Source organism: Crocodylus siamensis, chromosome 9 (genome assembly GCF_052110815.1).
Source record: "Crocodylus siamensis isolate JL-2025a chromosome 9, ASM5211081v1, whole genome shotgun sequence".
Lineage (NCBI taxonomy): Eukaryota > Metazoa > Chordata > Crocodylia > Crocodylidae > Crocodylus > Crocodylus siamensis.
The window spans coordinates 2,653,119-2,678,894 of record NC_143403.1 but is presented as its reverse complement, the minus strand read 5'-3'; the positions used below and the strand labels follow the sequence as shown (position 1 = coordinate 2,678,894).

Here is a 25,776-nt window from a genome sequence, read left to right as displayed (position 1 = left end):
CGCGCCCGGTTCAGAGCCGAGACACTGACCTCTTTGTTACCAGGAGAACAAGGAGGGTTCTCAGAGGCGCTGGCCAGCTGGGGAGGCCGAGTTGGGCTGTGCAGGGGAGGGCAAGCGAGGTTTTGCTCCAGCCCACCCCCTCCCCAGCCCAGCTGGGAGCACCCACAGAGACTGGGCTGAGCCTGCCACTCTTCAGGGATGGGTGCCAGAAGAGGATGAGTCCTGCCCCCCACTCTGGGGCGATGCTGTGGCCCCCCCGCCTGTCCTGCTTTCCCACGAATTCCCACAGCAGGAGTATCCAGCGGTTCAGGGCACTGATGCCCACCTCTGCTGGGTGCGGGGAGCAGACTGGGCAGCCACTTCCTCCCACCGGCACCAGTGCTGGAGCTGGCATGGCTGGGACGTGGGCCCTGCACTGGCTTTCGCCACCGCTGTGTGGACCCCCATGCTGTACACGGGCTGCACTTCTCCATACAGCCCGTTTCCAGCCCCCGCATCCCGTCCCTGACCTTGCTGTGCACAGGCTGTTGCACGTTGTGGCGGGGGAGGCATTGTGCTTTAGACCATCAGCGGGCTGCATAGATCTTTTTGCTCCCCAAAATCATATGCCAAAAAAAACCAATCCTGTGCCATCAGCAAGCATGTGTGCAAGTGTGAGTGTTTCTCTGCATTTACAAGCATGTGGGAGTGCAGGTGCCTGTCTGGGTGTACAAGCATCTGGGTGTGCGGGTGTCTGCGTGTAGAAGCATGTGTGAGTATGGGTGTCTGGGTGTACAAGCATGCGGGAGTGCGGTTGTCTTGATGTACAAGCATGCATGAGTACCTGTGTATGAGTGCAGGTGTGTGCAAAAGTCTGAAAACTTTGTAGGTGAGAGTGCAGTGAACAAGCATACATGTATGGCTGTGTGTACATGCATGAGTCTGAACATGTGTGCATGCGCCTGTGAGCATATCTGTGTGTGTCCACGTGTGCTTCTCTGAGGATGTGTCTATGCCCATGTGTCTCAGTGTGCATATGTGCATGCATATGGGGGGGTATATATCTATGTGTACACTTAAGTGTGCGTATGCGTGCAGGTGCCTGAGCATGTCTGCGTGTCTGTGCATGCGTGTGTACGTGTGTTATCACGCCGGGAGCACCGTGCTCCTGGCAGCGATAAGGCCCGAACCGCCTGAGCCCGTCAGGCAGAGTCGGAGGGTTCAGAGCTGTTGGGAGCCGTAATGAGATTCTCTGTCGTTCCCACCGCCACCAGCCCAGGAGCTGGCAGATTAATTTCTTTTCCCTTCTTCTGCTCATTAATATTCATTAATGGTGCAGGAAGGCGGCGCAGGTCGGAGCCCAGGACCGGGCAGCGGGATGGGGAGGGCAGCGCAGGGGCAGCTTTCAGCAGCGGTGCCCTGCTCTCCCCTGGTAGGAGCTGCGTGCGCAGCATCCTTTTCCCCTTGTGCACCTGTGCATTTACACACACATGCATGCACACATGCCTGCACTTACGTTGCATTGCAGCAAGGCTGGGCAGGCATCCGCCTTGCAGTGCAACGGGACGGTGTCGGATGGGGGGCCGGGCTCCGTTGTCTCCAGCCCCGGGCGCTGCTGGGTGGGGCAGGAGCAGCCGGGAGGGGACCCTGGGTGCAGGGAGATGGGGCGGTGCTGGCTCTTCACCCCTGAGTGCAGCAGAGGCAGGGATGAGCGCTCCTTGCCGTGACGCTGTCACCCACCAGCGCTGGCAGCATCCAGCCTGGCACGCGCTCCGCTAGCCGTGGGGGTTCGTGCAGTCCGGCTCCCTTGCAGGGGGGTGCCTGGTGTGCATGCATGTATGCCTCGTGCAGCCGATTTGGGACAGGGGTGGGCCCTGCCTGCTCTTGGCCCGTGCCCGCCCGCCCTCACCCTCTTCTGCTGTTGACAGAACCCACCGGTGACCCTGATCCTGGGAGATGAGCACTGCTGGCTGTCCCGCCTGCCCCTGGTGTCCACCGAGGCCGAGGCCAACGCGGTGATCTACAGGAAGGGTTGGTACCCACCTGTCAGGGCTCTTACGGGGCCAGCGTGGGGGCCATCCCCTGCCTTGCCCCAGAAACCTCCTTCCCAGGGTGGCAGAGGGTGCAGGAGGAGGCGGTGGCCGGTTTCATGAGCCCGCGCCAGCCTCCTCCAGGGCCGGGAGCAGCTGATCAAAGAGCTCATCCCAAAGCACGGGCTGACGCCGCCACCTCCCGGCTGGCCCGGGGATGGGAGGCAGGGGACAAGCAGCCGCTCCGGATCTGCTGGCTTGGTGATCCCATTAGCACAGAGGCTGTGCCCCCACCAGCTCCTGCTTCCCAGTCTGGTCGGGATCCGATCTCCGCAGCTGTGCGGATGGGCACTGCCAGGCTCCCATCTCTCTGCAAATCCCCCTGTCTGGGTTTTTCCCGGGAGGAGCTCAGGAAAGATCAGGTGTTGTTACGATGCTGATGTGAGCTGTTTGGGGCTTGCTTATCTCCATGCTTCAGGGCAGCAGCGGGGTCGGGAAGGCGAGCAGAGCGTGGCGCAAGGAGATGCTACAGGGTCCTTGCCTGTCTCTGGAGCACGGCTGGCAGCAGGGCTGGGCCAGGGGGGTCCTGGCATCCGGTGTCCCCCTCATCCCCCCACCCTTGCCTCCACAGATGAAGGCATCTGGTGCAAGACCACGCAGGCCGTGCGGGAGGGCGAGCCGCTGAGCGCCATCGTGATGACCGAACCACAGGCCATCCCCAACCACGCGGTGAAGCCCGAGCCCGGCGACGTCCCGTACCCAGCCACGCTGCACTCCGACATCCAGCTCCTGCCCCAGCAGGCTGGCATGGCTGCCATCCTGGCCACGGCCGTCGTGAACAGTAAGACGGGGTCCTGCCTGTGCCCCGGCTGCTGGCTCTGGGGAGGAGCAGGCCCTGCTCGCCGGTCCTCCTCCCCGTGCCTCAGTTTCCCCCAGGGTGGCCTGGCTGCATCTCACCCCCACCCCATGCTCCTCCTGTTCCCTTCTCCCAGATTTGGGGCATCATCAGCACCTGCTTGAGGGTGGGGGGAGTCTATCCCAGCCTGGCTAATGCCCCCTGCCCCGCCTCCCCCCCCACAGAGGACGTCTTCCCCTGCAAGGACTGCGGGATCTGGTACCGCAGCGAGCGCAACCTGCAAGCCCACCTCATGTACTACTGCGCCAGCCGGCAGAGCTCCGCCTCGCCTGCTGCCGACGAGAAGCCCAAGGAGACCTACCCCAACGAGCGCGTCTGCCCCTTCCCCCAGTGCAAGAAGAGCTGCCCCAGCGCCAGCTCCCTGGAGATCCACATGCGCAGCCACAGCGGTACGGGGCAGGGGTTGGCGGTGCCAGGCTGCAGCTTCTGGTGCATTTTCCCCATCTGCTCCGGTCCTGCCCTACGCCAGGACCCTGTGCCTACCTCTCTGGTGCCCAAGTCTCCCCTGCCCCATCTGGGCACCGGGGGAGTCCAGGGTGGCTGGATCTATTGCACGTGGCTGCTACAGGGACCCTGCAAGGCCCAGGGGAGCCTTCGACCTCAGCCCCCAGGGCCTGCACACAGAGGGCCCGGGTGCAGCACGTGCTGTGCCCTGTCGTCACTCGTCCGTGCGCCTGTCTTGCAGGAGAGAGGCCGTTTGTGTGCCTGATCTGCCTGTCTGCCTTCACCACCAAGGCCAACTGCGAGCGGCACCTCAAGGTGCACACGGACACGCTGAATGGTGGGTGTGTGGATGGGGGTGGGCGGAGGGAGCCCAGCTGGGTGGGAGCAGGGGGTCTCCCCTTCATGCCCAGCTGGCCCTTCAGCCCCGAGCCGGGTCCCTGCCTGCGGAGCGGAGCGGGCAGGACGCCAGTGCTGGCGCGCGCCCCTTGACGTCTCCCTTCCAGCTCTCCCTCTCGCTGCCCCTTGCCAGGCGTGTGCCACAGCTGTGGCTTCATCTCCACCACGCGGGACATCCTCTACAGCCACCTCGTCACCAACCACATGATCTGCCAGCCGGGCTCCAAGGGCGAGGTGTATTCCCCGGGGCCGGGGCTCCCTGCCGCCAAGCCCCTCGCACCCGGTGAGTTGCGGTCCCTGGCATGGACCCCTCTTGCAAGAAGGCAGCAGCTGCCCGGCGGGGGGGCATGCATCGGGCACCTTCATGCCCGACGCTCTGCATGGGGGTGGATGGGATCCTGCATGCAGCTGCTCCAGTGCTGGGGCATGGAGAGGCTGTGGATCTCAGGACTATGCGGGCCCCAGGCAGGCAGCACGGGATGGGGGGGGGGGGGGCGCCCCTGCATCACTAACCCCATACCCTCTGCCCACAGGTCTGAGCCAGCCGGGTGCCACCCCCGCCCTGAAGTGCAGCCTATGCGGGTTTGTGGCAGACGGCCTGGTGGGGCTGCAGCAGCACGTGGCGCGGCACGGCCCGCTGCCCGCCGGCCTGGGGGGCGCCGAGCCCAGAGCTGCCCAGCCCCCGCCGTGCCCGGGTTCGCCGGCCCGCGCCCCGGCCGACGAGACCCCCAACGGCGAGGCCCGGACTCCCCACAGGGAGGGCACCTCTTCCTCCTCCTCCTGCTCCTCGACTTCGAGCGAGGCCGTGCCCCCCATCAGGGTCAAGGAGGAGCCACTGGACAGCCCCGAGGGCGCCAAGGGGGATGCCAGCCCGGGGTTGGATCCAGATGCCTCGTCCCGGGCGTCTTCCCCGCGCAGCCTGCCCTCGGCCAAGGTGAAGTCGGAGCTGGCCAGCCCCACTCCTGGGTCCAGCCCAGTGCCCAGCGAGCCGGCAGCGGGCGGCACGGTCTTCCTGCCCCAGTACGTCTTTGGCCACGAGGCAGCCGTGGTGCCGCAGGCCTCGGAGATCCTGGCCAAGATGTCGGAGCTGGTGCACAGCCGGCTGAAGCAGGGGCAGGGTGCGGCCGGACCGGCCGGCCTCTTCCCCGGCGCGCCGGTGCCCAAAGGCGCCACCTGCTTCGAGTGCGAGATCACCTTCAACAACATCAACAACTACTACGTGCACAAGCGCCTCTACTGCTCCAGCCGCCACCTGGCCGAGGACAGCCCCCCCGGTGCCCGCAAGCCCAAGGCCCTGCCGCCACCTGCCCCCAAGGGCCCTGCCCTGCTCTCGCCCCCGCCGCCCGACAGCCTGCCCGCACCAGAGGGGGACGCCGAGCGGGGCGCCACACCACCCGTGCCCGCCCCAGAGGCCAAGGTGGAGGAAGGGAGCGGTGGCAGTGCCAAAGCCGGGGGCTCGCCCGAGGTGGACGGGGCCGGGCGGGCGAGCGAGGGCAGCCCGAGCCCCAGCAGCTCGGTGGACGAGGCGGAGGAGGACCCCAGCCGGACACTGTGCGAGGCCTGCAACATCCGCTTCAGCCGCCACGAGACCTACGTGGTACACAAGCGCTTCTACTGCGCCTCGCGCCACGACCCGCCGCTGCGCCGGCCCAGCGCCGCCAAGGGGCCCTTCCTGCCCCAGCCCGTCCGCACCCGCAAGCGCCGCAAGCTCTACGAGATCCACGGCGCCCCCAGCCCTGCCCACAGCCTGCCCGAGCTGCCCCCCGCCGAGCCGCCGGCGGGGGCCGCGCTGCCGCCCGCGCTCCTCGCTGCCAAGGCGCCGTCACCCAGCTCCAGCCCGGACGCCGAGGGCCCCATCGACCTGAGCAAGAAGCCCCGGCGGCAGGGCGAGATGCTGCCCGCCTCGCTGCTGCCCCTGGCCGACTACCACGAGTGCACGGCGTGCCGCATCAGCTTCCACAGCCTGGATGGCTACCTGGCGCACAAGAAGTACTACTGCCCTGCCACGCCGCTGCAAGCCGGGGCCCTGGAGCAGCTGCAGAAGATGAAGGGCGCCGTGCCAGCCCTGCTCCAAGCCCGCAGCAGCCCCGACCCGCCGCCCGACGAGCCCGAGGGCGTGCGCGTCAAGCTGGAGAAGGCTGCGCCGAGCCCCGGCGCCAAGCCCCTGGCCCTGCCGGCCACCTACCCCAGCTTGGACTCACTGCAACGCTACGCCGGTGCCAAGGCCGTGCCCCTGCCCGGCGCCAAGGGGCCCCTGTCCGTCTGCCCCTACTGCCCGCTCAACGGGGCCGTCAAGGGGGACCTCGTCGAGCACTTCCGCAGCGCGCACGGGCTCTTCGTGGCCAAGTCGGTGGCCGGCCACGGGCCGCCCGAGGCTGCGCTGCAAGCAGGCGCCAGGACACCGGGTGGCTGCGCCCCGGACGCCGGCTTGCCCCCGCCACTGCCCGCCGGCTCCCCGCCGCAGCCCCCCGCCCGGCTGCGCAAGGACAGCTTCAACGGCAAGGAGCCGGCGGCCTCCGCCAACGGCAGCCCGCTGCCCGCCGGCTCGCCCTCCGCCCCCCTGACCCTCTCGCCAGTGCCTGAAGCCCTGAGGGACGCCGGCCTGCAGCCCCCCACGCCGCCAGGGTACACGGACAAGAGCGTGCAGACGCCCCCCGCCAAGGCCCTGCCCGGCCCGGTGCCCAACGGCAACCACCGGTACTGCCGCCTCTGCAACATCAAGTTCAGCAGCCTCTCCACCTTCATCGCCCACAAGAAGTATTACTGCTCCTCCCACGCCGCCGAGCACGTCAAGTAGAGCCACGGGGCTGCCCCGCTCCCCGCCTGCCCCCCGGGGTGCCCTCGGCAGGGGCCCAGCCCCTCGCCCCTGTGCCCGCTGCAGCCACAGGGTCTCCAAGGTCCCGTGGGCACACAGGACTCCCCCCCAGCCCTGCCCACCCCACCCCGCCCCCCCAACGTAAAGGGGGGTTGCAGCTGGAGAGGGCGATTGCACTACACGGGTGCAAGCCAAGCCCAGAGGGACACGCATACACGTGCACGTGCGGCTTGCACCAGGGGGTGTCCGTGGGGTTCCTGAAACGTGTGCATGTGTCCGTCTCTCCCCCCCGCCCCCCATCCCACCAAGCCCGTGTTGGGGGTGGGGGTCGCGTAGAGCCGCTGCGGACTGGACTGAGAAACGTGAGAGCACTGAGGCCGCGCGTGCTGCCCGCCCGTGGGACCGCGGGTATCAGCGTGTACATAAATAAATGCGTCTCCGAGCGCCGCGCCTCACCGTGTCCCTGTGCCACGCCGCTGCAGGGGAGGGGGACCGGGACCCGCCGCCCCGGGCTGCTCGCGCTGCGCTAGGCAGGCGAACGGGTGCTGGAGGCTGCAGCGGGTGTGTCTGGGGTCTGTGCCTGCTTGGCGTGGCCATCCCTGCACCCCGGTGCCCTGCTCTCTGCCCCCCGGACCTGGCTCCATCAGGGACCTGAGGGGCCAGCCGGAAAGGGCAGGGGCCGGGGGGAGCAGCCTGGCTTCCCGGGAAGGGGAGCGTTTGGGACGTTAGCCGGGAGTTGGGGGGAAACTGAGGCAGCAGCTGGGCCCAAAGCCAGAGCAAGCAGGAGCAAGACCCTTCCCGACGCTGAGCGGGCCAGGCAGAGCGGCTGCAGGTAAGACCCGATGGCGGGGAGGAAGACCCAGGCATCCCGTTCCCCGCTCGGCCTGCCCGGAGGCAGGACCTGGACACAAGCGCATGACGCGACTGTGACCTCAGCTGCGACGGGACCCGCGGCGCTGATGTCACAGTGGGCAAGGGAAGGTTCAGGACCGGGGAGGGGGGTCCGGGCTGGGCTGGGGCTTGTTATGGGGGCTGAGTGGCCCCGGGACAAGCCGAGGCAGCTCGGGGGTCCTGCGGTAGGCACCAGACACCTCTCACCAGTCCCTGGGAGCCCCCGTGGGCCCTGACTCTGGGCAGGGGGTCTTCACCCCAATCCTGCCCAGCTGTCCCCGTGGGGGCAGCCGTGGACCACGCTCCCTAGGCGTGGCCGGAGCGCGACGGCCGGGCTGGGCCGCGTGCAGGGCCAGCTGCGCGCTGCCAGGGCCAGGCTGAGCGCCAGCCGTGCAAAGACTCGAGCCGAGCTGAAGGCAGCGCAGCCGTGATGGGCCAGGTGAGCGAGCCCACGGCAAAAGCCAGCCAGGGGAGCCCCGATGAACCCCTGCCACCCTGGTCCCTGCAGAGCTGCTGTCCCACAGACCCCAGCCCCGCACCAGGGGACCCGGGTCTGGGTGGCAGCATGCCCCAGGGTGCGTCAGTGCATTGGGAGCGATGCCAGGGGCTGCGCGGGTGACCCTGAAGCCGAAGTGCCCAAACCTTGGCGGGGGTAAGAGGTTCAAGGAGGGACCTGGTCTCATGCTGCTTTTCTCCCCTAGGTGCAGACGACGGCCCCAAGCCGAGAGGGCAGAGCTGGACGGGCCAGCCCGGCTCGAGCGAAGGCGGCCTGGGAGCGGGCGATGGCGGAGAACCAGGCCCAGCTGCAGGCAGTATCCCAGGCCCACGCAGGGCCGCGGCAGTCACTGGCGAGCACCGCGCAGGCCCTGCTGCAGCCGACCCAGCCGCACGCCCGGGCTGCCCCGCTCCGGCAGGACAGGGCTGAGCCTGAAGCCGCGTGGGCGCTGGCAGCCCCGCAGCCGCCCCCGCCGGGCCCGGTGCTGCAAGCCGTGTACGAGCAGGCAGTCGGAGCCGTGCACCAGGTCCTGGCCGCGGCCGTGCAGGAGCCGGGGGGAGGCCGGCCGGCGGCCGTGCTCCGCCAGCTCGCCGCAGAGGTGCACACCCGGGCAGAGAGCACCCTGCGCGCCATCCTGGCTGGGGCTGGGCAGGGCCTGGCCAAGCCCCGCCGGGATCAGCTGGCCGTGGCCCTGTGCTGCCAGCTGGCCGTGGCCGTGGCCGTCCGGGATGGCATTGTGGCTGTGGAGCGGGACTGGGTGGCACCCCTGAGAGCCCCTTTGCCTGCGGGGACCTGGGTGCTGGGGCATGGAGGGACCTGGCTGGGGGAAGAAAGGGGCTGGAGAGCTAAATAAATGGAGCCCAGCTTTGCAGCTGCCTGGTACCCTGCTCCGCAGCCAGCTCCTCCCTGCAGCAGGTGCATGGGCGGGCGGTCCCCACGCACCCAGCGCTCCCGGGATCACCCCTGCGAGCCAGCCAGGAGCTGCGGGGCTCGGGTGCTGCAGGGATGGATGCAACACAACAGCCAGCCTCAGTCTCCTGCCCTGCCCTGGGTGCCATCAGGGCATGCATGGATGCCCCCCCTGCTCCCTGCCTCCTTCATGCACCCGGATGCATACATAGCAGCAGATGGGCTGTGCGCGTGGTCAGTGCCGCCGCGCGATAGACGAGGCGCCCGCCAGCTGGCAGCCGGGGGGCCTGGAGCACTGGCAGGCTGGCACAGCTCCTGCCGGCTCCCGGACGTGGCAGCCAGCTGCTCAGCTGGGCCCCATCCATCTGCAGCAGACGTGGTGCTTCCAGAGCCCTCTCAAAGCCTTGTCTCTGCTGCCCATTGTCACAACAAGACGTCGGGGTCTCTCGTGGGGACGTCCCCATTGCTCCCTCCCGGGCTGTGGGGGACCCTGCCTGGGGATGCACACCATACCCTGGCCCAGGGTGGGGGCCAGGACCCCTTTCCCAGGGAAGCTGAGGGCGCTCTGCTTGGACGGCAGAGCCCCGGGGAGCTGGCCTGGAGCAGGATTGCAGCAAAGGCAGCAGGGGCTCAATAACCTGCACTAGGAGCGGGGGTCCGGCCGGGGCACGCGTGCCCCTGGGTGATGGAGCATGCTTCTGGGGGAAGGGGCGCGGGCATGGCAGGAGGGAAGGCGGGTGGGTTAAAGCCACAGAGGAGCCAGGCAACCGCCCACCCCGGCCCGTTGCAGGAAGCCTGCCTGCCTCCCCGCTTAGCTGCGTCCTGGCCAGAGATGCCCCGCAACAGGGCCCGGTTCCCTGTGCTTCCCAGAGCAGATGGCAGTGCCCACTGACCTCGATTAGCGCCAGTGACATTGTCGCACCAGGGCAGTTCTGACTGCTTGCTAATTAGCGGGGTAATGAATGGCGCTAGGGTACATTAGCTACAGTCTCGGCATGGCAGGAGCAGCAGCTGCAGCTCTCCGAGGGCTTTTATATGGGGGAGGGAGGGTTTGCCCTTGCAAAGACATTGGCAACCCCTCCATGCCTCCCCACCACCCATCGCCGGAGCCCAGCAGCAATACATTGCCCAAGGGGGGGCTCGGTGCCTGGCAGCAACATCCTCTCCCGGCTGCAGTGGTGCAGGTGGCCCCATGCACCCTGCACCCCACCAGGCAGGCTTGGTGCCCTCCAAGCTGCCCAAACCCATCTCCTCCTAGCACAGAAGAGCAGTACAGATGGGATCCTTCTGGCCTTTAAGCCGGAGCCCAGGTGAGACGGGCTTTGGGTAGGATGGCACTGCCCCTACCCCAGGCTGCTGCCCACAGTGGGGGGAGCCTGGCAGCAGCAAGGAGAGGTAAAGCTGGGGGGCTCTAGGAAGAGGGGGTGTCAGGGGACACAGACAGCCTCTTTTCCTGCTTTCTTGGGGGCATACCTGGCTTCTCTGAAGGGCTGGAGGAGCCCAGGGGTTCAGGGAGCAGCCCCTTGGCAAGGAGGGGAGCGAATGCGGTGCCTGTCGGGTGGCGTGGTCTCTGGGCACGGTCTCAAGGGCGCATTCGTCCCCTCCAGTCCCTGCAGCAGAGAGGGGTCGAGTGTGTCTGGGCCCAGGGGGCCACACCTGTGCCCTGGTCTTGCTCTGGCCTCTTCCTTGCAGGGGAGCAGGCCTCAGGGCCAGGTTGGGAGCACAGGAAGACCTGTGTCCTAGCCCTAGCTCTGCCACTGACTCACGGCACGGCCTCAGGCAACTCACTCTAGCCTGGTTGTGCCTCAGTTTCCCCCTTTGGCTTCCTCATTGTTAGTGGCAGCTGGGAATGGCTCTGCTCATATGTCCCTTTGGGGATGTCTGAGCTCCCCACCTCTGTGCTCACGTGCACTGCCCCGGCCCCATGCTCCCGACCCCAGGGTGGGGAAGTGGACTCCATTAAAAGGGCTGAAGCCAGGGATACTGGTCTGAACTGGGTTTCTCCCTCTGCTTTTTTCCCCGGTGAGAGCCTCCATGGTCGTATCAACCGGGGCAATGGATGGTATCATCAGCAGAGACAAAGCCAGGCCCGAGCGGCTTGGGAAGTATCCCCAGAGCTGCTGAGTGCCCAAAAACCATGGCGCAGACAGCAAGGAGCCAACTGCCCTTCTCTGCCGGTGCCCACCCTGTGAAACCCAGCTTCACCCACCCCACAAATGCGGTGGCTTCTCCCCTTTGCTTCTCTAAGAGGCAGCCGGCCTGGCGGGGACTCGCCGCGCAAGGGATTGCTGTTACTCCAGCTCCTAGCGTAAGGATGGGAGCATTGCTAGGGTCTGTCTGATCCAGACTTCAGTCCCTGGTCGGTTTGCCCAAGCACAATGCATGCCTTTGCATGGTATGGTAGGACTCTCCAAGGATCTGCCGGTCCCGCTCCCCTAGGTCTCTATGAGGACAGGTCTCCTGGCCCCTGAATTTATGCTTGCCTGCCCCCATCTTAACTCCCTCTGTGTCAAGATGTTCATCTCGACTTGTTTAATTTGCCAAGTGTACCCACCTGCACTTCGGTTCACGTGATCTCTGGTTCATGAGTGAGTTTTTAACCTGGTACGGTCATCCTCCAGCTTCTCGGCTGCTGTTTTCACGCTCCTTTCAGTGCCTTTTTTCCCTTTCTTATCGGATCATCCAGCGATCACCAGGCCCCTTTCAACCCCTTTTCAACAGCATAGCTGCCTATAATTTAGCGCAACTATGGCCTAGCACCACCCAAACCCCTACATGCCCCTTAAGAGCTTGTCCGAGAGGTTTGAACAGGCAAATGAGGCAGAGCCCAGGTTTCTGTAACAGCCCACGTGCAAAAATGACAGCTGCCTTGGGCCTCTCCTTTTGCAAGGCGTGGAGCTGGAAAGTGTGTGCACCCGCTGGGATTGTGCATCCATCCAGCATGCAGGTGTTGGCAGGCACAGAGGTATTAAAATGCAGTCTCAGGGGTTGCGTCTGCGGGGGAATTGCATCTGTGTCTGTACGGGTGGGCACACGTGTAAAAATAGAGGCCATGGTGCAGGCAGATACATCCCTCAAAGCTCATGGCCTGTTGATGCTTGTTCTTCTGCTGGAGTTTGTCGCCAGGGCCAAAGCCCCCCGTGTCAGCAAATGTCCCTGCTAGCGGGTGATGGTCAGGGTGATGCGTCAGGGGGGGTCCCAAGGGCACACCCTCAACAGGGTGCAGGACTGGCCATGCACCCCCCTCCCCCCCCGGGCATCTGAAGTTCTTTAAGGTTTTGGGCATCCCACACCCCTGCCACCAAAAATGCCCCCTGATCGGTGCAACGAAAGCAGCCGATTGCAGCCCCTCCAGGCTTTGCTGCTTGCTTCCTGCAGAGATGGAGAGGAGAGGAGCCTGCGTTGTAACCTTCCTAGGCATTTGATGGCTGGAGTGGCATCAAAGGCAGTGAGCAAAAGCTTGTGGGGTGGTGGGTTTGCTAGTGGGAAGATGGGGGGGTTGGGATGGGAAGGACCTGTGCAGAGAAGGTACAGCTCTTCCAGCTTAAGGGCTTCCTTCTCTGCCTTCCTCATTCATCATCCCACCAAACTGCTTGCCCCTTTGGGGTGGGGCCACGTTTGGCTCTGGGGGTGTGAGTTCATTGCAAGCTTTCTTTCCTGGGCTTGGCTCTGGCTCCAGCACTGAGTTCTCATGCATTGCTTCCCATGCAAATCCCTCCACAAGAGGCCCGGGTGCTGCCCTACACCCCAATCTTCTGGTTCCCAGAGCGCTTTGCCGGGCAAGTTGCAAAGCTGCAGCCAGCGTGCAGCTACCCCGGAGCAGGTGAGCGGGTCAGACGGGGGCTCCCGCATCGACTAAGCATGGATACGGTGTTTCTATGAACCTAGCAGCCTTGTCAGGACGTGCTCAACGCTGGGTCATCCCGGTAAGACCTCGTGCCCGAGCCCTGGAGCATCCAGACAGAGCAGGCCTCTTGTAGCTCTGGAGGCATCGTGGGAGGAGCGGCGTTGTCCAGCTCCAAGCACGCTGGGGCCCTAAAGCATCCTGGAAATGCTGTGGGAGCCTTGCTGCACCCATGCTAGAACCCGCAAAGCATCCCGGGAGGAACAGGCCCGGGCTGGGGCGGTAGTCGGGGCCAAATGGAGATGGAGAGAGAGCATAAGCAGTAAAGACAATCTGCTGTCTGTCTCTGTCACGGGGCCTGGACAGATGTACAAGTCCACCATCAGACGGGGGTGAGACTTACTGCTCAGGAGCTGACGCGGCGTAGCCGCTGCGTGCCTGCTCCTCTCCCACGATAAGGGAAGGGGTGCAGCCACGCTGCTCCGCAGAAGGGAGTGCATTTACTAAGACCCCGCTCCGTTAAAGCAGCCTTGGTCCTGTCTCGTGTCCCCACGCAGAGGTGTGGAGGTGGCTCCTGGCTCAAGCACGTGCTGGTCTGGGCCACGTCGCACGCTGGGGAGACAGGCCAGGGCTGCGGCTCCGAGCCTGGCGGTAACACCTGCCGCTACGAAGCCTCGTGCCCGCGGCTGCCCGCAAGCCCGTGCAGCTGCTCCGCGTCACCCGCCAGCTCCCCCGGTGCTCGCGTGCATCTGGCGGGGGCCGACGTGCCAATTCAGCTTGGCAGCCGGCCTCTTCGGCGGCCGAGAGAATCGGATGCGACAGATCAATGCGATGGTGTTCAAACCCCTCCGGGGCCGATTCCCCCAGCTCGCCCGTCCTGGCTTGTTTGCGATCCTCCTTCTGTTTTCAGGCTCCGACAGGAGCAGTTTTGCTGCGGGGCGTGAGAAGGAGCTGGCCCAGGTGGGTCTGCTGGCCCGGGCAGTGCTCACACCGCTGGTCTGGTGCCCTGGCTGTGCTTGTGGGGGGGCTGCACCCCAGAGCTGCTGCTTAGGAGCACACTGGGGGAGCAGACCAGGCCTCAAAGGCCACCCCCCAGGCTGCAGCACTGCCCTGTCTGGTCCTGCCACGTTCGGGGTGAGCGATGCGCTGTTGTCCCCCACCCGCCACGTTTTCCTGCCCCCCATGTATCCCCTCCCGCCAGACTCCAAATTTACTCCATAGTACAAAGCAGGATCATGTCCCAGTGCTGCTACGTGGCAGGAGAGCGGGCTTGCCTTGGGCCAAAGCTGCCCCAGGATGAAGTAGCCTAATAGGGCGGATACATGCTGGGAGGTTATCCCAGGATAAAGGTATTCCTCGTTTCCTCACAGTGCCCTTGGATCCGGCAGCAGTTTGCCCCAGCCCCAGGTTATGACCCCCCCAATACAGCAACCCCAGCCCTCAATTTGCAACCCCCGTGGCGCACTGCAGCATCCTCCTCCATCATCCGTAGCTAGTGACGGACACCCACCGGGACTAGGAGCAGCTGCCTCTTAAGGGATGCCGCAGCATCCCTTTACCTACAAGGATCCAGGAAAGCGCCTGGCCAGCAGCATTTAAGCTCAGCCCTCTCTTCCCCTCCGAATGCAGACAGCACCGGGAGCCCCTGCCGCTTGGCCTTTGTATCCTTGCTCTCCTTCCTCCGCGGCTCCCTGTGCGGAGGGCTTGAATAGGTCTGCAGCTTTTTGATCCTCAGCTCTGACTGCTGAAAACAAGCCTGTTAACGCAGCTGCAACAGGTAGGGCTTTCCCAGTAATGAGCTGTCCTGCTGCTCCCTGTGGAGGTAGCTCTGATATGGTTTCCTGCTCCAGCTGACTTCATGATCCCAAGATCCTGCCGGAGGGCAGCCCAGCTGAGGGGATGGTAGGGCAGGAGAGGGCTTGCCACGCTGCCCCGAGTGCCAGGATGCAGAGGCAGGGATGCTCTCCAGTACTAATACGAGCAGCTCTTGGGGTGGGTGGAAGAGCTGGCGAGGGGTGCAGGGTTAGGCTGTACTCTGCTTCCGGCTCCCAGGTAGAGAGCGGCGCTCCTGGCCGTGACAGCAGGTGGGAAGCAGCCCAGACAGGCAGAGGGCAAGAGGTACCCAGCTTCCCCCACAGATGGTAGGGGTGGTATTCAGGCTCCTGCATTGCAGTCAACTCCTAGAGCAGCTGCTGCTTCCCACTTCGAGAGAATTGCATGACAGCTGCTCGTGGGGACGTGCACCAAGTTGCCTCTTGCAGCGATGGGGCCAGACCGGTGGTGGCTGACCCCTGCGTTGTGGCTGTGATAACCTGACCCCCTCCCCCTGCCCGCTCACGGAAGAGGAAAGTTGGAAGGGACCGCAGGGGGTCACATCCAGTCCAATCCCCTGCTCCAAGCAGGACCAGCCCCAACTACAGCATCCCAGCCAGGGTTTTGTCTAACCCTCCAAGGACAGATATTTCACAACCTCTGGGTAGCCTGCCCTCCTCAAGTGAAAGTTTTTGCTAAACTGCCCTTGCAGCAGCTGGATGCCATTGCTCCTTGCTTCATCGCTAAAACCAGTCCAGCTCCATCCTCTTTGCAACACCCCTGCAGGGCATTGAAGGCTGCTGGTCGATCCCCCCTCAGTCTGCTCTTCTGCAGGCTAAGTAAGCCCAGCTCCCCCAGCCCCACAACCACTTTCATTGTCAAGCTCTCTCCCAGGAAAGTATCTTAAACTTGTTACCGAGTCCCCTAACAGCTGCTATAATAGCCAGAGGCACGTGGATCCAGCAGGGTTAGGTGCAGAGGTAAGTGAGGCAGGGCTCCCCCTGCCCCTGGAGCAGTAATTCAGTTCAGGCCCCTGGACTTTGCTTCAAGCAGAGCAAATAAAGGGTGTTGAGTCTCTCTCTAGGGGAGTATGGTGCAGAGCTAAGGGAGCTCTGACAGGAGCCAAACCAGGCTCCCCTGCTTTCCTTTGTGGCCCCAGCTTCTACCTAAGATCTCTTCCAGGTGCTCACGATGAGGTTGGTAACTGCAGAGACACGGTGCCAAGAGATAGGCCCTGGCAGACATGCAGTTCAAGAAGGGGTGGGGGAATGTAATCCTCCATCCCAAACATCACCATCTGTGCACTGCAGGATACAGGATGGTTATGAATCAGGCATTAGATCCCAATCGCACCTTACTTGCAAGGTAAAAACCAAGCTGTTCCCTAAACCCACTCCGTAACTCCATTTTAGGTGGATTACCTTTGTGGCTGGTTTACTGCACTGTTCTGCCTTAAGCCTAATTGCGCCTGGATTACTAGTGAAGGTATGATAAACCTGTTAACTGGCCAGGCAGATCCTGCCCTTCCACCCACCCCAAGTAACTAGAGGGAGTTGGCATTCCCCTCCATGCTGGGGCTAGGTGCTCCCCCCTGCAGCCCTGCCTTATGCACCAGGGGTTGAGGACTAGCTGATATGTACCCACAAGCATCACACCTCTGCCTAGTGGAGGAAGGAGCCTAGGACTCAGGCCTGCTAGGATGCAGCAATGCAAGAGCCACTAACACAGCAGCAGGCACCATCTTAGAGACAAGCTTTAATTAAATTGCACAATAAATATAGTTTACACACAGCATGAGACACCAGTGACCAAGCGCCATGGGGCGAGGCCAGCTCGCTGCAGAGGACGCCCTGCTCCCAGTCAGTGCACAGCCATCACCAGTTGCAGGATATACAAGGAGGGGCTCTGGGCTTATAGCATGCACTGTAGTCAGTCACGCCCCCCCCCAGACTCCAGCCAGCCCTGCCTACCCCCACCCCTCAAGAGCCAGGGCAGGACCCTAATCTCCCACCCTGCCTCCTGCACCCAGTGGAAGCAGCAAGGGGAGGGATGCAACTGTCAGAGTCCAGGATATCACTGAAGCAGGATCCTCCTCACTGCAGCATCATCCTGGCAGGGAGGGGTAGAAGCTGCTGCTGCAGGAAACCCCCTTCTCTCTCTTCTTCCTCCTTCTGCTCCTCCGTGGCATCCAGAAGCTGCTGCACGTAGCAGGAGCTGCCGAGGAGCACGTGGCCCGTGGCTTGCATGGTGAAGAGAGTCCAGCGCAGGGCTTCCCTGGAGACAGGGAGCAGGTAAGCAGTCAGCCCATAGGCCTGCCAGGGCACAGGCCTCCCAGCCAGCTAAGAGCATCCTTCCTGGAGCCCCTGCCATCCTGAGCCTGGGGGTGCTGAGCTGCCCCTGCTTATGCCACCAGGGGCTTTGCAGGGGGAGCTGGAGCTGTGCAAAGGCAGCGTTAGCCCACAGAGAAGCAGGCTGGTAAGAGAGACCCCCCACCACAAGTGGGGATAGGGTCCTCCCCACCCAGAGCAACCACCCCCAAAACTCACTTCACCAAATGTTTGGCCCCGTAGCAGTGCAGGTCATAGGACATGCTGTACGTGCCATACAGCGTGGCCTTGACATTGAGGCAGCCCAGGTCCTGGGGGCTGGTCTTGTAGAGGTCGAAAGTGACACAGGCCACGTCGATGCGCCGCCGGGGCTTGCGGGACAGGAGCAACTGGTAGCCAGGGGTCTGCAAGGGGCAGTGCCTGGGTTAAAGCAGGATCCACGCTCCTGGGGAGCGCCGCCCAGCCCAGCCAAACAGGTGGGGCTCCAGGCTGGGTGGCTGCAGTCCTAGGGGGCAGGGGGAGCCCAGCCCAGGGCACGATGGCCGGCAGGAGGTAGGGAAAAAAGTGCCCCGTGCTTGCCAGAGCTGCTACCCCCACGCTCACCTTGGCTGGGGCCCAGGTCTGCCCCTTGCCTAGGGCCATGAGCACAGTGCCATCCTCCAGGGTCTGGAAAAACTCCTCGGTCTCCACCGTTGTGCCGTCCTCATCCAGCACCACCGAGACGGAGCCCACCAGCAGCAGGGTGCTCTGGATCTGTGGGGCCATGCAGCAGGTGAGGGGGCAGACGATGCATCCCCCCCCCCCCCCGAAACCCTGCCCATGCCCCCTGGCCCTGCACACACCTTGCCAAGCAGGTCAGCCAGGCTCTTGGCCATGATGCCCTTGCGGAGGCTGCGGTCCCAGTTGCAGACGCGGAAGGGCCGAGCCCGGGGGGCCGGGCTGGACAAGAGCTGCTGGGTCACGGAGGCGCTGGCAGAGACGCACCTGGGGAGACAGCAGACGGTCAAGCGGGGGCTGCTCTGCTCCCCTGGCCCTGCAAGGAGCTAGGATCAGGGCACGGACCCATCCCCATGGGGGGAGGGAGACACCACCCACACCCCCAGCCTGGGATCCGGAGGAGGCACGTGACAGCGTTCCCCTGGGCTGGAGCCAAGACACGCACTTGGAGATGGAGCTGGGGGACAGCAGGCCCAGGGACCTCTTGGCGTAGTCCATCTCGGGGGCGATCAGCACGCTCTGTCTGCAGAGAGGATGAGGTCAGCCCAGACGGGGGTCCTACGACATCACCCCCCGCCCCAAAGTCCAGCGGTCAGCACCCTCCATAGGGCTGCCGTCCCTCTAGGATTGCCCTGCAGTGCCCAGGAGACTGCCGCGTCACCCAGGAGATGAAGGATAGGGCATCATTAAAGTTATTAAGCATTGTATCCAATTTATATGGTAGTCCAGGGGTTTTTTTTAAAAATACAGTAGTTATGTACATTTGCCTCCCCCCCTCCCCAAGTATAGTACAGTAGATCAGTCATTTGTGTCCTTACACCAGGGGATAAAAGCCATCCAGAATAGATTCAGAGCTGGCAACCCTAACCCCCTACCCCAGTCCGGGAGCAGACACATGCCTCCAAGGGCCTTCTTCAGCCACCCTCTGCTCCCCGGATCCACTGCACCAAGGGGGCATCCACCCAGGGCCACACTGCAAGCAGCTCCTGGTCTCCAGGACCCTGCCCCGCTCCCCCCAAACCCCGTGGCTGCCTGGGCTCGGCCCACCCCAGGAAGGGGCTCCAGGCACGGTACTCACCACTTGCCCCGCACCAAGCAGCTCAGAGCTGGCCACGTCCCTGCCCTGCCAGGGTTTAAGAGCAGGGGCTGGCCCCTGCCCTGTCTGGCGTAAAGGGCAGGGATGGGCTGCGGTGACAACATCTGCCTCTTGTGCAAGGAGGCACGTGGGAGCCATGTCAGCAACACAGAGCAAAGGTCTGCAGCACTCCCCGCCCATCGTGTGCTCACTCCAAGCCCTTGGAGAGGGCAGGAGTCTGGATGCATTGCAGCATTGCCCTCTGCCCCACTTTACTCCCCAGACACCCCACTGGGCCCTGCACCCGGCTGGCACCACTGCCAGCTTCACCCCTGCACTCCCAGGGTGGACAGCTGCTCTGTGGGCTCCTGGTGGCTGCTCAGAGCCACCCTTACAGCAAGTCCAGCTCCCCCCGGGACAGAGGGAGCTTTGGCTTATCCCCCCTTTCCCTCCCAGGGTATTGCAGAGCCCCACAGCCCCCCCAGCCCAGCTCCCCAAGCAGCTACTCCAGTCCCATCCTTCTTGCCATCCCCACCCCCAGACCTACCTGGCAGGAGCCCAGCTTCCTTGCTTGCATCCACCTGAACCCCATATCTTGCCCTCACCCAGAGCATAGGTGGCCCTGCTGATAAGGACTATTCAGGACTGCCCCCCTTGCAGTGACCACGGCCCTCCCAGTACAAGCCTTACTCACCCAGAGCAAATGCCTCCAGCACCTCCCTACAGCTTGTCACTGCTGCCCACTCCCCCGGCTTTTATCCTGCCCCAGCCAAGCCCCTCCCCTGCCCCAGCATCAGCCAATCTGCCCCAGGCAGCTGGGCTGGGGAGGGAGGAGCTGAGCACCTGGGGAGAGGGCATCTCCCCCTACCCCCTCCACAGCGCCTCGATGGCCCCGGTGCAATTTGCCAGCCCCAAAATCCTGCCCACATCCCCGCCCCATGGGCTTGAGGTGCTGCAGCCAGGCAGGGCCCCAGTCCATTGCCTCCCCACCCCCCAGGCACCCCTTGCCCCAGCCTGGTCCGGGTCAGAGCGGCTGCATGGCTCTGGGCTAGGCAAGCGGGGTACGCCAGTGCCTGGGGGGGGGGCTGCTACTGGGACCCGGGTCCCCTGCATGCCTGCGCTGCTCCCTCCCTGCCTGAGATGCATGCAGCGAGGGCAGCCTCGTGGCTCGGGAGTGAGAGGTGCTTTAGTGCAGAACGGGGCTTGGAGCTGCCCCAGCATCTTCCAGGATCCCAAGTAAGAGACCAGCACCTGCCAGGGCAGGTCACGGGTCATGCTCTGTAAATGCAAAGGATGTTTTTTCCCTGTTCATCCCCATCACAGAGCTTTCCCCTGCAGCGGGTGCTGGTGAGGACTGAGCTGTGTGGGCAGAGAGGGTCTAGATGGGTCCTTAATGAGGCATCCTTCATCATCCCCCACCACGCAGCCTTTGCTTGCAAAGGAGCCAGGCCCAGCCTAGCCCTCGGCGGGGCAGAGGCAGCCTCGCGGGCAGCCACAGGCCCTTCACGTCTCGGCAGAAGGAGCATCGGGGTGTCTCGTGGGCAGGTGGCTCGGGGGTCTGGGCAGGAGCTGCTCCAGGAGATGCCGGGGCACCTGGGCTCTGCGAAAGGGCAGCGTGGGGGTCCCTGCCCTGTAGGTATGCAGTGATTTTGTGCTGCTCACAAAGCAGCCCCCAGGGCAGGTGCCTGACCCCGACAGCACAGCTCTGCACCGGACCCAGGGCTCCCGTGCGGTTTGTCTGGTGTATCCGGGGTCGGTGCCGGGCAGTTGCTGTGTTGCAAAAGCCGGTGTCTGAAACCACTGGGCGCAGCCAGCACCCGGTCAGCGCCTGCCCCAGGCAGGGGCCATGTCCTCATTAGCCTTGACCAGCACCAGGCAGGCGGAAAGGCTGCTAATGAGGACACCTGAGTGAGGAAACCAGCTGAGTCAGGTTGTCTGCTCAGGGCTGGGATATGGGGCCTGGAAACGTTCTGCCTGGGAGGGAACGAACAAGGAACGGGCTTTAAAACTATGTGAGGGGCAGCTCCCCTGAGTTGTGCAGTGGGGTTTAGACAGGAGATAGGTGGCAATAGGTCCAGCCCAGGCCAAATCTGCCTGAGCTGGAGCAATGGGGAAAGGGTGAGTGATTCTGGAGAGCGGCAGGAGAGGGAGCTGTTGGCCCTTGACTTGTGCCCAGAGCAGCGAGGAAACTGAGGCAGGGGATACGCACGCTGGTTGCCAGCTGCATGCATGGGGTCGGGAGCCCTGTAGAAACACCTGCTTGGGCGTGTGATTCGTTCTGCAGCTCATGCCCCTAATTGCGCAGGTCAGGAGGTGCCCGCCTATGAGCAGATCTGCAGATCTCCAGGCTTGCTGGAGCAGTGTGGGGGTTCGGGTGCAGAATATGTAGTGAGCAGGATCAGCTGCTTCTGAGGCCAAGCCAGCCCATCACTGCTCCCTCTCCAGGTCGGGTGGGGGGCACGGTCCCCTTCCAGGCAGGCTCCTGGTCTGGAGCCAGCTGTGCAACATCTGGCAGAGCCAGCAGCTGGAATGGGCCTTCATTCACCACCCAGGCCCATCTGAAGTGTGACATCCCCTTCTTGCTACCTGCTCTTGGCAGACTCTTGTGTTAAAGGACCCTGGGTGCCCATCTGAGCACAGCCCTCCTCAAAGGTCCCTCTGCTGCGGCTCCCTGGTCCTGGCCATCAACAGGTGAGTGTGGAAGGGGATGGTCTGGGCGTGTTTGGAGTCTGGGGCACTGTGCCAGGCTCCGATTTAAGCAGGACAATGGGGCTGCAGTGATCGGTGCGCCTTGCTGAAATGCCCCTTGGAGGAGAGGGGAATGACAGAGGACCTGGTTCGTTCCAGCCTCTCCTGGGGTCAGGCGTGGTCCAAAGGGTTGGGATGACCTTGTGCTTCATGCAATTGCTTTCCAGGGCCTCGACTCAGCCCCTGGGCACAGGAGGCTGTAGAGAGGTGGAGGTTGCACTGGCAGGGGTGGCAAACTGGTGTCTCTTTAGTGAAGCCCTGAGCAGAGGCTGCTGGAAGGAGGGCAGGGTCCCCGAGTGTGGCGACTGGCTGGGCACCCGAAGGGTTTGAGCCCAGCAAGGGCACCAGGGCTCAGCCCCAACTTCCACGCCAGCAGGAGCCAAGGGTGTGTGGGCTGGGGAAATCCTTGCAGCACAGAGGGGCTTGCTCGACGTGGGAGGGGGGGACCGGGTCACTGTGCACTAGGGAGAGGCTTGCAAACAGGTCTGGTTTCCGTGGAGCGGAGCCACTGGGCGTGTGTAGACAAAACAGGGGCCCTAAATTGAAGCGGTGGGTTTTAAAAAACACCGCTTCAGTTTAGGGCTGATTAAACCCCCATGTCGTGCCAGAGCTGGGATGGAGGAGCTCCTGGCTCTGTGTTGGCACAGGGTCTCCGCACTGTGCCCTTACGCTGGACTGGGGAAGCTGCAGCCGAGGGGCTTGCTCTGAGCACTTTACCCCTTGAAAAGCTGGGGGATGCCCAGCCTGCAGGCACTTGCGCTCTGTCCAGGGCACGTGCCCTGCCTTGCACCATCCATCTGCCTTGCACCATCCATGCAGGTGTCTCCAGCTTTGGGGGCTGCTGCAGACTGGGGACAAGGGAGGGCAAGAAGCATCAGGCGACGTCTCGCTCAGGTGCTCAGCCCCTAAGTCTATCGGCGGCAGCTGGGCCAGACGGGCCCTGACGGGCAGGCTGCAGGGGGCATTGGCCGCCAGCCACCAAGTGACACCGAACAGCCGAGCGTGCGCTGCTTTGCTCCGTGTGGGTGTGAGCTGTAGAAGGGTGGAGCCCAGGGTGCAAGTGGAGCAAGATGTGGGACTGATTTTAGTCCCTTAGGTCCTGCCAGCTGCCCTGGAAAGCCATGCCCGGGCAGCCCTGGGAGCACACATGTGAGCTCCAGGGAGGGCTGGCTGGAGCAGGGGCGCTGTGCCCTGACCAGAGATGGGCGTTGTGTTGCATGAATAGTTTTGCTGGGAAAGGGACTCATTTCCCCTCTGCTTCTCCCCTATGACTAAAACCTGAATTTAGGGTTAGTGGCTAACTTTTGGCTGGAAAATGGGGGGGGAGGGGGGGGAGGGTCTTGCTGGTGCTTCCTCAACTATCTGGCCTCTGCTTCCAAAGGACGTTTTTCTTTTTCCGTTCAAAACTTTCCATTCAAAAAAGGAAAGCAGCTAATACCCTCCCCGCAAGCAAGCATTTTATTCCAGTTTGAACTAAATGCTTCGGATTGGGGGTTGCAATTCAGCAAAACACCCCTGAATAGTCTCCATTTCGGGGTCACAGTGTCCAAAAGGCACTTTGACCCCGCCTGGGTCTCCCTCCGACATCTTCCCCACAGATCTTGGCCCCTGTGCTGCAGTTCCCAGGTTGGAGGGCCGAGTGTCCCGTGGGCACCTGCCTGTTCACGGTGGCTTCGGTCTCTCGTGGGCCGTGGCAGTAGCCTGCCCCCCAGCTCCGGCAGCAGTGTTTCCCAGGTTGGCCTGGGGCCGTGTGAAGCCAGCTGTCAGCGGAGGTGCCGACGCTGCTCCCAGCTCGCACGCCTGCCTGTCAGCTGCCTGCCCAGCCATCGCCCAAGCTGGGCTGTTTTGGGAAGGGTCTTCCAAGGGCTGCCGTGATGCAACCGGGCTTCGGCACAGGGTGGTGCGATGCAGAGCAGGTTGCTGGCTGGTTGCACCTCCCTACCTGCCTGGCAAGTGCTGGGTACCCCCAGATCCTCTGCCCTCACTTTGGCATGCTCCAATGTGAAGATCCCAGGAGAACAGTGCGAGGTTTCCCCTTTCCCCCGGTATCAAGGGGAGTAGGAGCAGGGTCTGGGAAGGTCCCAAGGCCAACGGCAGTGATCAGAGTTTGCAACGGGGGCCAGCAGCTTGGTCGTGTCCCTCTACCCCTCCCTCAGCCTGCTCTTCCTGGCTGTGCACCCGCTCAGCCGCCAGACGGATGCTCCCTGATGGAAGATGCAGCTACCGGGGGGAGCTGTGGGTGAGGGATGTCACAGGAGGTGGCAGGATGCCCTGAAGTACGGGGGGGTCCAGAGCGATCGGGGCCTCTGCTCTCCAGCCCAGCCCCCCCAGATCCTGCTTGCTTCCCCTTCCTCAGTCTGGAGATTAGCAGCAGGTCTGAGCTGGGGCTATGACTACCAGCCTGGATGCACCGGGGGCAAAGGGGGCTCAGCCGTGGGGGGATGTGGGCTACACTGCACCGTGCCCGGGTGTTGGGGAGGAGCGTGGGTGGGGTGTGACCTCCATGCTGGCCCAGGGCCTGTCTCCTTGCAGCTCACCCGGCTAGGGACGCACGTGGGGTCCCCTCCCCACCACACCTCGGTAGCAGGCCGCTCACACCAGCAGTGATTAGCGTGCGCCGCGGCTCTCCACGGGCTGTCACATCAGCTTAAGCCCGGTCTCCGTGATGTTAATTGCTGCCCACGGCTTCCAGTGCTTCCCACTCGGTCCTCTGCCGTGGGAGGAAGGAGGTGGGGAGCCCTGCACGGGGTGGGAGGGCTCCCAGGTGTGTCCCCTAGCCCCGGGGGGCTGGGCTGGGTCCTCACAATGTCGCGGTGTAGTCTCCATGGGTCGCCTGCGGATGGCGGCCGGTGGTGAACGTGCACCCCGCACCCCCGGTGGGGCGCGGGGGGGGAACTGATGTTAAAACCACCCCCGGAGGGGAGGGTCCCGCTGGTCGTCGTCGTCAGTCAGCGTGTTGCTGCGGCGAGGGACGACCAGCACCAGACGACATCAACTAAGAACAGTCTGGACAAGGGCAGCTCGTCGGCGTCCGGCACTCGACGTCTTCCTGGCCGTTTTCTAAAAGGCTAAAAGCTGGAAGCTTAAAAGTGTAAAAAAGCCTAAAACCGCCACGGGGCCGCCGCTGGGTAGGGTGACCAGCGCCTTAAAAACACCAATAAATTATGGGGGACAACAAAAGAGAACACGGGGTGTGCCGTGCGGGTCATAGGGTCAAAACGAGCGCTCCCCAGGGGCACCGAGCAGAGACCCCAGACAGCGCCCAGCGGTGCTCCCCCCGGAGACGCGCGCAAAGGACACGGAGGAAAAACGCCCCGAGGGCACCGGGAGCCTTCCCGGCCAGAGCCTCTTGCCTGGACCGCCAGATGACCAGCTTGGCCAGCGCCCGGGGGAGGTTGACCAGGCTCTAGGCTGAGGCCGGGGCCTGCATTTGCAAAACTCTGGAGTCAGGCCCCAAAGTGTGGGGGTCTCCAGGTCTAGGGGGATCTCCTTAGCGTGGCGTCCAGGCTGGGCAGATCCCTTCCTGCCGCAAGTTGCATTGAGCATCTCTCCAAATCGCCTGCTTGCTGTGGCTGGGGCTGGAGACCGGCAGCAGGAGGTGGGGGGGTGAGATCCTGCCTGGTTCCCCAAGCAGATGGGGGCTGGGCTGGGGAGTAGTGCTGCTGGATGCTGCGCCTTCCCCATGCTCCGTGATAATTGCGGCTCAGCTAATTGCACCTTCTAGCGGGTGCCAGGAAATTCCCAGAACTGGCAGCATCTCCCGGAGCAACCCGGTTGTGCCAGGAGCCTCGACGCAGGCAGGTCCTGGAGCCACGCGGCTTCCCGGGCTGGGTAGGGAGAGCCCGTGGTGGTCCCAGGCAGGAGTAACATCACATCCAGGGTGGTCTCTGTCCCTAAGAGCCATCTGCTTCCTTCCCAATATCCCACAGGCTGCAGATCCTCCTCCCCTGCTTCAAGCATCTCCCCACCTCTCTCTCGCTGCTGAAGGATCCTCCTGTGACAGATGCCTTCAGCCGAGCTTGGCCCCGCCACTGATTTCTCACATGAACCTGGGCACATCCCTGGGCACAGAGCACAGGGGAGAGGGCAGGGCTATCCAGTTTCATGGTGCTGTCTGCTTTCCAGCGTGTGAATCAGGCTCTGGAGAGCACTTGAAGCCCTTGACTGAACTGCCACGGCTTGATTGGAAGCAAGTGCATCGCCCGCTCTCGAAGCACCACAAGCCAGGCTGTTGCTATGCAATTAGCAGCCGTGGGCATGGCCAGACCGTGTGGGGCTGCAGGGCAGGCTCCTCGCACGAGCAGATATGCAGCGGGGTGGGATTGTGGGGGGATGAGACGGAGCGGCTGTGCAGGGTCCCATGGGAAGCTGCCTGCC

General features: G+C 63.7%; 2 protein-coding genes across 5 annotated transcripts in view; one reads left to right on the top strand and one right to left on the bottom strand.

The window, feature by feature from the left end:
- The window catches only part of ZFPM1 (zinc finger protein, FOG family member 1), a 67,330-nt gene extending 60,307 nt beyond the window's left edge, over nt 1-7,023 (top strand). For both annotated transcript variants that reach the window (XM_090063867.1, XM_090063866.1), the window contains 6 exons: nt 1,908-2,010; nt 2,641-2,850; nt 3,090-3,314; nt 3,611-3,706; nt 3,899-4,048; nt 4,299-7,023. In XM_090063867.1, the coding sequence (XP_089919993.1) occupies nt 1,908-2,010; nt 2,641-2,850; nt 3,090-3,314; nt 3,611-3,706; nt 3,899-4,048; nt 4,299-6,562 (3,048 nt within the window). In that variant the 3' untranslated portion in view covers nt 6,563-7,023. The remainder of the gene's footprint in view (nt 1-1,907; nt 2,011-2,640; nt 2,851-3,089; nt 3,315-3,610; nt 3,707-3,898; nt 4,049-4,298) is intronic.
- Nucleotides 7,024-16,279: 9,256 nt separating this feature from the next.
- CIDEC (cell death inducing DFFA like effector c) lies at nt 16,280-19,391 on the bottom strand. Of its 3 annotated transcripts, none has more exons than XM_090063868.1 (6): nt 19,346-19,391; nt 18,022-18,099; nt 17,702-17,843; nt 17,463-17,612; nt 17,079-17,263; nt 16,280-16,806 (listed from the first exon to the last, which is right to left on the bottom strand). In XM_090063868.1, exons 2-6 carry the CDS (start codon nt 18,072-18,074, stop codon nt 16,626-16,628), a joined length of 711 nt encoding a protein of 236 aa, XP_089919994.1. In that variant the 5' UTR covers nt 18,075-18,099; nt 19,346-19,391; the 3' UTR covers nt 16,280-16,625. The 3 variants fall into 3 exon arrangements, with proteins under 3 accessions (XP_089919994.1, XP_089919996.1, XP_089919995.1); XM_090063870.1 differs by lacking the exon at nt 19,346-19,391 and adding an exon at nt 19,199-19,325; XM_090063869.1 differs by lacking the exon at nt 19,346-19,391 and adding an exon at nt 18,655-18,880.
- Between the last annotated feature and the right edge of the window lie 6,385 nt (nt 19,392-25,776).

Coding starts and splice junctions, on each gene's coding strand:
- CIDEC (XM_090063868.1), bottom strand. CDS start 18,074: ATGGACTACGCCAAGAGGTCCCTGGGCCTGCTGTCCCCCAGCTCCATC. Junction 17,613..17,701: donor TGGCTGACCTGCTTGGCAAG/GTGTGTGCAGGG, acceptor ATGGCCCCACAG/ATCCAGAGCACCCTGCTGCT. Junction 16,807..17,078: donor GGGGCCAAACATTTGGTGAA/GTGAGTTTTGGG, acceptor CCCTGTCTCCAG/GGAAGCCCTGCGCTGGACTC.